This window comes from Cebus imitator, unplaced genomic scaffold, assembly GCF_001604975.1.
Source record: "Cebus imitator isolate Cc_AM_T3 unplaced genomic scaffold, Cebus_imitator-1.0 Scaffold55, whole genome shotgun sequence".
Lineage (NCBI taxonomy): Eukaryota > Metazoa > Chordata > Mammalia > Primates > Cebidae > Cebus > Cebus imitator.
Window position 1 is genome coordinate 2840597 of NW_016107370.1, and position 10155 is coordinate 2850751.

A 10155-nucleotide genomic window follows, 5' to 3' on the forward strand; every position below is an offset into this window, starting at 1 on the left:
ACAAAGTAACTTTCATAGAATTAAGACTAACGTGATGTCCTTAAATTTTGGCGGAGAGAAATAAAGCATCAATTTGAAGAATGTTTTCAGATATTTTACAAAAATTGTAGTTGTAAACATTTTATACCACATTGCCCATCCTTAGAGAGTCTGAAAAATACTTTTTTCTACAGATAAACTTGCATGCTTGCTTTTATCATGAAATGGCAACTTCATAACCCAATGCTAGGAGTGGATATTAAGCTCAACAGCAGTAATTTAGTTAGTACCAAATGCTTCAAAACCATTCTCTTCTTGTAAATATGTTAAAATGCATGTATGCTTAATTATCTTTTTCATATGTATAAAAATATCGTGTGCTATCTTGGAACAGGTGTTTTAAACAAATGAAATTGAATATATTGTTGAATCTTGGCATAATGTAAGCATCAGGAAGTAAAGCAAAGACTGTTACCTGACAGTGGAAGCAGGTCCTGGGACATCATCATATCACTGGATCTACGGCATTCCTAGAATGAGGCGTTTAAAACATTAGATCATTTGTTTACTACGTTTTTAACAAAAATGTGAAAAACTGCAGCAGAAATGCTCAGATAAGAAGCAAATTTACCTGTCAAGGGACACTGCATTCTATCCATGAGAAATACCTCGTAAGATTTTAATAACCAGTTTCAACATTTTACCACCATTAGTCACATTAGCTAGGTGATACTGCAGTAACAAACAACCCCAACCTCTTAAAAGCTTAAAACATTAGAAGTTTGTTTCTCACATATGATACATATCCAACGTGGATGTGCAGGACTTTCTACTTTATATTGTCATCACTTGGAGACCTAGGCTGCCAGAACCTCCACCTTCTGGGACATTGATGGTTGTCACAGCTGGGAAGAACATAGCAAATCAAGAACTGCATCTAAAGTTTCATGCCTAGGCCAGGTGGGGTGGCTCACGCCTGTAATCCCAGCACTTTTGAAGGTCAAGCCAGGTGGATCACTTGAGGTGAGGAGTTTGAGACCAGCCTGGCCAACATGGTGAAAACCCATCTCTACTGAAAATACAAAAATTAGCCAGACATGGTTGTGCACACCTATAATCCCAGCTTCTCGGGAGGCTGAGGAAGGAGGATCGCTTGAACCTGGGAGGCAGAAGTTACAATGAGCCAAAATCTCACCTCTGCACTCCAGCCTGGGTGACAGATCAAGACTCTATCACAAATAAATAAATACATAAATAAATATTTCCTGCCTGAAGCAGTACATGTCATTTTCATTTGTGTTTCATTGGTCAAAGCAAATCACATGGTCTGCTGAACGTCAATGGGGCCAGACAGTATATTCCTTTTATATGCTTGGAAGCAGGAGAGCCAGAAATATTGGTAAACAGCCCTCATGACTACTAGAGGCTGCCCTTTTTGCTACAGTTAATTTTCCTTTCTGCTTGCAAGCTACACTCACCCTTTCCTCCAAAAACACAACCAGAAAATTGTATTCCTAAACCCTAAAGTGATGGTGGTGCAAACCCTAAGGTGATTTGTGTCCCTACCCAAATCTCTTGTCGAATTGTAATCCCCAATGCTGGAGGTGGGGCCTGGTGGGAGGTGATTGGATCATGGGGGCAAATTTCCCCCTTTGGTGCTGTTCTTGTGATAGAATCCTCATGAGATTGGGTTGTTTTAAAGTGCATGGCACCTCCCTGCTCTCTCTCTTCCTCCCACTCTGACCTGCCGAACTGCTGACTTCTTCACCTCCTGCCATAATTGAAAGTTTCCTGAGGCCTCCCCAGAAGCTGAGCAGATGCCAGCATCATGCTTCCTGTGCAGCCTATGAAACAGTAAGCCAAATGAACCTCTTTTCTTCATCAGTTATCCAGTATCTGATATTTCTTTGTAGCAGTACAAGAACAAACTAATACAAGAGGTGACTATGTCATGAGGGTGGAGCCCTCATAAATGGGATTAGTGCCCTTCCTTATAAAAGAGACCCTAGAGAGCTAGCCAGCCTCTTCTACCATGTGCGGACAGAGCCACAAGCCATCATCCATGAGAAAGTGGGCCCTCAGCAGACACCAAATCTGCTAGTGCCTTGATCCTGGAATTCCCAGCCTCCAGACTGTGAGAAAGAAATTTCTGTCATTTATAAGTTACCCATTTATGGTATTTTATTACAGCAGCCCAAATGAACAAAGACACTGGGAAATGTGAATATGTCTTCCTTGAGGAGATACAGCTTTCTCAGCCCATTTCCTACTCTTACACGATTGGAGTCCCAAAGTCATTTTATAAGTTTTAAACAATCACCATATTTTTTCAGTCCAAACTGATTGATACTTCATTTGTCAATGCCACTCTTGTCAAAAACATCGCTTCTTGTGTATTTTATTCTAGCCAGCTCTGTATGCCAATAACCATAGTTCAATTTGAGATACAATTCTCATATTGACAATTCTTCTTGGCTTTTGTGTTCCCATCCCTCTACGATTTTAATTTCAATTTCCTGAAGCTTTCAGGCTTCAATGAAAGAACCACATATACAATCTCTTTTCCCTGAGCCATTTTGTACAAGTGAAAGCAGTTTTTTGGACACCAAATTGAGGGAACGTGCTAACTTCTCTTTCTGGGTCCACAAGGGATGTGCTTTCAAAGGCAAGAACTTCCCAGAGACATGTCTGACCTGCCTTCTTTCACGTCTCCATCGGGAGCCTAGAGTTCTTTGTCTAATTTCCACAGAAAAGGTAGACTGCCCAGGTGAGCTCCCTTTGTTTAAAAAACCCTCGAAAAGCTATGGGAGGACTGTGGGCCAAACAACCAATCAGATCAATCACTCCAGCGGAAGTTTGTAGGAACTCCTCTCATGGGACAATAACTTGAATGGGGCCGGACTGACTGCCAGATTAAAAGACTCCCTGCCCCTTACCTGTGCAAACTTCTGTCTCTGAGATCCCCTCCCACGACAGTGTGGGAGCTGGCTTTCTGTCTCTCCCTACTTTTCTTTCTCTCTCTCTGCCTAATAAATCACTTTTCTGCAAAACTCTTTGGGTCCGATATTTACTTGAACAATATCGCCGCTGCCCTGGACTCCTACCCATTCTTGGGTCAGTGAGAGCGCAAGGACCTGGAAAAAACACATCTGAGGGAGGAACAGTGGGTGCCTCCCACCCCTGCTTACAATATCACTAATTGGAACTGTTACTCAGAAACATCTGTATTCACAGGTTTCAACAGTAAGTGCGATGACTGTATCCTTACTTTGTTATGTGATGCAAGATTGACTTTCAGTTGGTCCCTGCCCCTGAAGTTTTTCTCAGTATTATAATTTGCTATTTAGAATGGAGTCTTCTTTCAGGCTTATAAGTTCCTGAACTCTATTTTCTGACATTCCTGCTTGAATATGAGCCAATTTCTTTTTGAGCTTACCTCTTTCTTGTAACATCTTGCCAAAAGCAGCCATCACCGAAGCACATACTATTATACTAAGAATAATCTTCTCTCCCAATCTCTTCCCCTAGAGGCAAAGGCTTACCAGAACAATCTACATTCTAAATTACCGCATGCACAGTTTCCTGCCACTCACTACCTGGACCTTAAGCCAACATAATTTATTTTAGATCTTTAGTTAAAGCCACAGCCCACTTGTATGTACCAATTTCCGTGTTATTCAGCATATGCAAGGTTACATTGCAGGAAAAAAAAATAACCCAGCATCTTAGTGGCCTAGGACAAATTATTATTTGTTGCCTGTGTCCATTTCAGGTCAGCAGAGGATACTTTTTCATAGTATCCTCACTTAGAGATCCATGTGAATGGAGTCTCTGTGAACTGGAACATCACCAGTTGCCATGGAAATGGAAAGGAACGTGGAAAATTGTGCATCTGCCCAAAAACAATCACTTCTGCTCACATGATATTGGCTAAAACAAGTCACATGGCCAACCCTAACTTCAAATTGGCAAAGCAGTGAAATGTTTCCACGTCCCAAGCTATAGGAGAATTGGAAATATTGTTAAATAGCACTAATGATTCCCACAACAGCCATTTACTAAAAGCATAAGTATGTGTACAGCCTTTCCTCAATACACACTGTTTATGTTGAACTTAAGTCTCTTGGACTTACAGAGCCTGCAATCTCTTACAGCCCTCCTGTTCCTATAAGAAATTGAAGAGACTGAAATTTAATTCTCATGGATCCCAGTTTCAAGTGGGTGTCATGGGTATTGTTGACATATTAAAGAGAAAACAGCTAAAATGGAGAGAAATGATCACAAGTAGATACTGGAATGAGGCAACTGAGTGTGTGAATTCTTTATTTGCCAAGTGTCATGGGCAAGTATTTGCTTGAGCATGGGTGTGTGTCTCCTTTTTTAACCAAGCAGATTCTTTTTCTAAGCTCCAAAGCAAATATGACTATTAGTGATTTTAATTTTCTTAAGTGTTTAAGGTAAATCTACCCAGCCCAAGAATATGGAATACAGTATGATCTAAGTCTAATTTTTCCATTGGTTGTCTGGTTACTCAATAAATATTTGATTGATTGAGTAATCCCATGTTCCAGAGAAATATTGTGGCCACAGAAGAAACAACAAGCCAGATTTAAAAAAAAAAAAAAGTTTCCATTCCAAACCCATTTGGCTACAGTCACAGAAACTCAGAAAGCTGGAAGTGCTTCTCTAAGGTTGATGCTGAAACTGATAGCTAGGCACTATTTATAAACTTTGGGAATGTTTTCTAAATAAAGTGTTTAAACATGCTTTTGGAAAGTGAGGTCTTCATTCATGTTGTTGTCCAAGCTCTCTTTGATCCATTAATTTCACTTTTCCTTTGATTCCAAGCACTCAGAAAGTTCATTTTTTCATATGGTGAGCAGCAAATAATTTGCTCATGATTAAGAGATCTTGTGAACACATAAATGTGATGTTTTTCTTGGTGCTAAGCTGACTGTTCCGTGAAACAAGGGAGTTGCCAAAAATGCCCACTTCACTTAGGTGCACAGGACAAAACTTTCCTAATCATAGCAGAGCCAGTCAACTCAGGATGGGGAGGCACGAAAGAGGCTCCCAGGAACCTCAGCATCCTCTTTAGAGTCCTTCCCGGATCCCCCATGGTAAGATCTTCTGCTAAGTCAGGGCTCCCATGAACAAGGGCATGCCAGGGTAGGGCTGGGGCCTCTGCCCACCAGCTTGAAGTGATTTTAGCTGTGTCAATCATTTTGTAAACTAACATTCAGGAAAGAAGTAGGCAGGCTCTTTGGTGGTCCCCAGATCCATGCAGGGTCAGTATGGTGGAGAATCAACAAGTGCTAAGTTGGTAGGTGAGGGGGTCAAACCAGAAAATAATCGGTGGAAGGTGAGAGGGGCTGAGGCTGGTCCAGGAGCACCCATGGGGACTCCTGCTTGGGGCGGACAGGGAGAAGCAGGCTCCACAAGCCTTACTCCAAACAAGCGAAGCTGAGAGGGAAGCAAACAAGACCAGTCCATGGTGAGAGACCCCAACCAAGTTTTCCTCCTGCGAGGCCAGTGACAGCGACAAGGGCTTGTGGTCAAAGGCAACACTCTACCAAAGCGCCTTGGATTTCCTGGCAAGACCGGCTGGAAGACATCTTTCCCTAACCCTAACAGGATGCAAATATTTTGGGGCCCTCATATAAGAACAAACTCATTCTTGCTCAGCAGGGGAAATGGCATCATGCCATTTGCTCCAAGGTTCCTCTGAGGCTGACATGGGTAAACAGCAGCTCCTATAGGCCTTGAAGGAAGGATGGATAGCCCCAAAGAGCTGTTTCCCAGCAGGAAGGGCTATGTGCCTAGAACCCTAGGTGGCTTTTAGTAGTCCAGAGAGAGCCCGGCAGTGGTCACTGGAGGGATCTGGGTGGCTGGGGAAAAGCAGGAGGCAGGAATGAAGGGACAGTATATGGGGCAGAGCCAGCTCAGAGGCGTTAAGATTCATTCTCTGTCCCCATGACCCTAAGGAGCCCTTCCACAGGCCAATTCACACACAGCCTTGTGACTTGACACTATAGGTCAGCCAGTGACCAAGCCAAGAGATCTCTGAAACCAGGTACTCGAGCATGGGTAGTGATCTCTGGGTAAGAGTGAGACCTGAACTTGTGTGTGAGGAGAATTTGGACTTTCTTCCCTCCCTCTCCCGCTACTCCACTACCCAGGTCCACACCGGGAGCCTGGGATCTGGTTCTCTGGATTAGGGAGAGGATATGGCCACAAATTTCTGTTCAGCCCCCTCACCAAGGCAGTGGAGCTCTACAATTAAGAGTGAGGCTGTGACTCACAGAAAATAAAGAATATTCTGTACGGAAAAGTTGAGGGAGGCCAGGCATAGTGGCTCATGCCTGTAATCCCAGCACTTTGGGAGGCCGAGGCGGACGGATCACTTGAAGTCAGGAGTTCGAGACCAATCTGGCCAACATGGTGAAACCCTGTCTCTATAAAAAATACAAAAATTAGCTTGGTGTGGTGGTGCATGCCTGTAGTCTCAGCTACTTGGGGGGCTGAAGCATGAGAATTGCTTGAACCTGGGAGGCGGAGGTTGCAGTGACCTGAGTCTGCATCACTGCACTCCAGCCTGGGCAACAGAGTGAGACTCTGTCTCAAAAACAAAGAAAAGTCAGAGGAGACTATTCTTCAAAAACATTCATATTGTGCAGTTGATAGCATAAAGAAAATGTGGTATATAGACATCATGGAATACTATACAACCACACAAAAGAATGAAACCATATCCTTTGCGGCAACATGGTGATAACTTCACTGTGAATATGAATAGTCTTTTATGTAAAGGACTATTCCTACTCCATATGGATATCTGATACATATGTAATATATACATATATATATATATATATATATATGGCTCATATGTACATGTATGTATGAGATATATACATCCTCTTTGAGAGAAAAAGGAGACTCCATTAATAATTATCCCAAGACAACAGGCACAAACCAAGACAGTCCTGGACAAATCATACCTGGAGTCATTGGTGTCCTTGGCTAGGACAGTTTTGGTGGCATATTGGGTGCAAAGCCCAGTGTGTGTGGGTTCAGGAAAGAATGGAAGGAGAAAAAGTGGAAACAGTGCATGTGAACAACTGTTTTAGGGGGTTTCTTAAGGAAAAAAAAAAAAAAAGAGAGAAGTCGGCAGAGGCAGGAGGCAAAGTGAGGTCCAGAGAGGGAGTTTTCAAGACGGGAGAACTAGGAGTGTGTGTGACAGGGAGGAACTGAAGCGTTATGATTATTCCAGATCTCTACTCGAATGCCAAAGGAGGGACAGTATCCTGCTCCGAGTGGCTGAAGAATCTAAATCATGTCAGCTATGGCTGTTTGACCTTCAAATATGAAAGGGGTTCTAACTGCTACTTGCTCATGTCTGTTCAAGAGAATTTAGCAAGAAAATTTGGAAAGCACTATGGAACTATTCTCATTATACCCACAGCAGAGTTCCAAGACAGGATATCAGGTGCCTCAGAGAAAGACACCGTGCACACTGGCTTGGCGTACACAGTGGAGTGTTCTGCCACGCAAATTATGTGCCTAGTCATGAAGTGTAACCTCAGATTGAACCTGAGAACCACCGTCTATGTCAACGCCATTCAGAAAGGCTTCAAAGTATGCAATGAAGCCAGTGTGACCTTTGTGTAGATGGCTCGTGGGTGACTTCCTTGCTACCCTCTCCACCTGTAACTTCTGCAGAGCTACCACAGGCTTATATGTAACCACAGAAATCCCTTTCTCTCTTAGATAGTGGACACCATTCTTAACAAATCGATCCAAATCAGCCTTTTAAAGAGAAAGAAATTAAGGTTAGGGGATCATGTACAAGCTGATGAGGTTGAAAGTAGAAATTACAGACACCAGAGAGAGAGATGTAGGTGCTTTGCCTCTAAATAAAAAGTCTCTTCCATCTGGCTGTGCAGCCTTGCTCTGTGGCTCTCCCCAACACAATCAGCAACTGTTGCTGGGGAAGGCGCAGTGAAGAGCAATCAGATGTATACTTCTTTTGCTCTGGACAAGTCTGGGATGTGCTGTAACTTTTAACACATTTAGAAGTAGGTATGTAGCATTTTCAAAAGGTGACATGGTCCTCACGTGAGTTATTGGTATTTTACATAAGCAAAATAACTCCATTTTACAGGATGCAAACAAAAATAAAAGCTGTTTCTGCTTATTAATTTTATTCTTTTGGAATAAAATCAGTACATGCTGCTGTAATAAAATTACTTCTAATCTTTTAACAAGCCTAACCTTGATTCAAGCAGTGAATGCCTATAAACGTCATAAATTTAAAAAGCTAGTATTTTTATATCATAAAACAGTACTGTGTAGAGTTTATTGGCCCTGTCTTGTTGTCCAGGAAAATTAAGAAGCCCTATGGAGAATTAAATTATCTTCATACCTGCAAAAATGGGAGAGGCCATTTTTACGAAGACTGTTGGAGTTTGCTAACTCTAATTATGACACACAGGCCAAAGAATGCAATAACCTCCTTATCATGCTATCAAATTGTTCTCTTTTGAAGGTCTGCGGTTGACGAATCGAACAATAATTCAAATAAAATGTCCCAGAAAAAACAACACGTGAGTTCCCTGTTTGGAGACTGGCCGGCCCTGCATGGCCCATGGCCTCTACTCGGTCTGACTTTGTGTCCTCTTCTGTGAGAGGCTTTGCATTCTGCACTCGGCTTCACAAACAGTGGGCTGAAAACAACCTTGGGTTGAATGTTTGATTTGGGAGTTATTTGGTCAGGGCCTTTTGAACAGTATCGTCCCAAACAAGTGCTAGATTATAATACATGCAAAAATGAGCTTTCAAAAACCTATCATGCCCTTTCAGGAATTTCTAACTACTTTGTAACTCCATGACTTAACCTGGTAATAAAAGCAGTTACTAAAAGTCTACCTTAGGCCTGTAATCCCAGCGCTTTGGGAGGCCAAGGCGGGCAGATCACCTGAGGTCAGGAATTTGAAACCAGCCTAGCCAACATGGTGAAACTCCATCTCTACTAAAAATCCAAAAATTAGCTGGGCATGGTGGCTGGCACCTGTAATCCCAGCTACCTAGGAGGCTGAGGCAGGAGAATCGCTTGAACCCGGGAGGCAGAGGTTGCAGTGAGCCGAGATTGTACCACCACCGCACTCCAGCCTGGGGGACAAGAGCGAGACTTCATCTCAACAATAACAAAAAAGTCTACCTTAAAAGAAAAAAATCTTCTCCTCTCTGTAAATCAACTGGATGGAAAAGAAACCTATACTGCCGCCCAAAAGACAAAGAATTTAGAGTACAGTAAAAGTGGCACTTTAAATGGAGAAAAGTAGTTTATTAAATGAATGATGTCAGAACAATTCAGCACATGAAAACATAAAGTGACAACACTACAAATTCCAGACTGATCAAATATTTAAGTTGAAAAGCTTATCCAGGAAAGTACTCCAAGAAAGCATACAGTAGTTTTTGGTTTTATAATCTCAGAAAAGGAAAGGCCTTTCCAAGCATAACACGAAAACCTAAACTATAAGAACATCTTGCACGGCAGAAACCATCATAAGCAAAGTTGAAAGACAAATGATACACTGAAAAACAATATATGCAACTCATATATCAGAAAAAATGTAAATTAACCTAATATATAAAGAGCCCCTACCAACCAATTAAAAAAAATAACGTCATAGAAAATTGGTTAAAGTATAAGGAGACAATTCACAGAGAAGAAATCAGATGAAAAGTTAATATCACTCATAAGAGAAATGCAAAATAAAAATAAAATAAGTTATGTTTTGCCTTGCTTATCCATCAGATTATCAGCAACAATAAGACTGGCAGGCCTCAGTGGCTCATGCCTGTAACCCCAGCACTTTGGGAGGCTGAGAAGGGCAGACTGCTTGACGTCAGGGCAAGACCAGCCAGGCCAACATGGTGAAACTCCTTCTCTACTAAAAATACAAAATTAGCCAGGCATGGTGACACATGCCTGTACTCCCAGCTACTTGGGAGGCTGAGGCAGAAGAATCGCTTGAACCCAGGAAGCGAAGGTTGCAGTGAGCTGAGATGTGCATCACTGCACTCCAGCCTGGGTGACAAGAGTGAAATCACAAAGTCATGGTAAAACCGTGTCTCTACTAAAAATACAAAAATTCGCCAGGTGTTGCG

At 42.2% G+C, this 10155-nt stretch overlaps 1 protein-coding gene across 1 annotated transcript; it reads left to right on the forward strand.

Moving 5' to 3' along the window:
• Positions 1-7239: 7239 nt before the first annotated feature.
• LOC108304532 (glutamate dehydrogenase 1, mitochondrial-like) lies at positions 7240-7650 on the forward strand. Its single transcript, XM_017528770.1, has one exon. The coding sequence runs from the start codon at positions 7240-7242 to the stop codon at positions 7648-7650; it is 411 nt and encodes a 136-aa protein (XP_017384259.1).
• Positions 7651-10155: the final 2505 nt, after the last annotated feature.

Excerpts from the sequence above, each read along its gene's own strand:
- LOC108304532 (XM_017528770.1), top strand. The coding sequence starts at position 7,240 with ATGATTATTCCAGATCTCTACTCGAATGCCAAAGGAGGGACAGTATCC.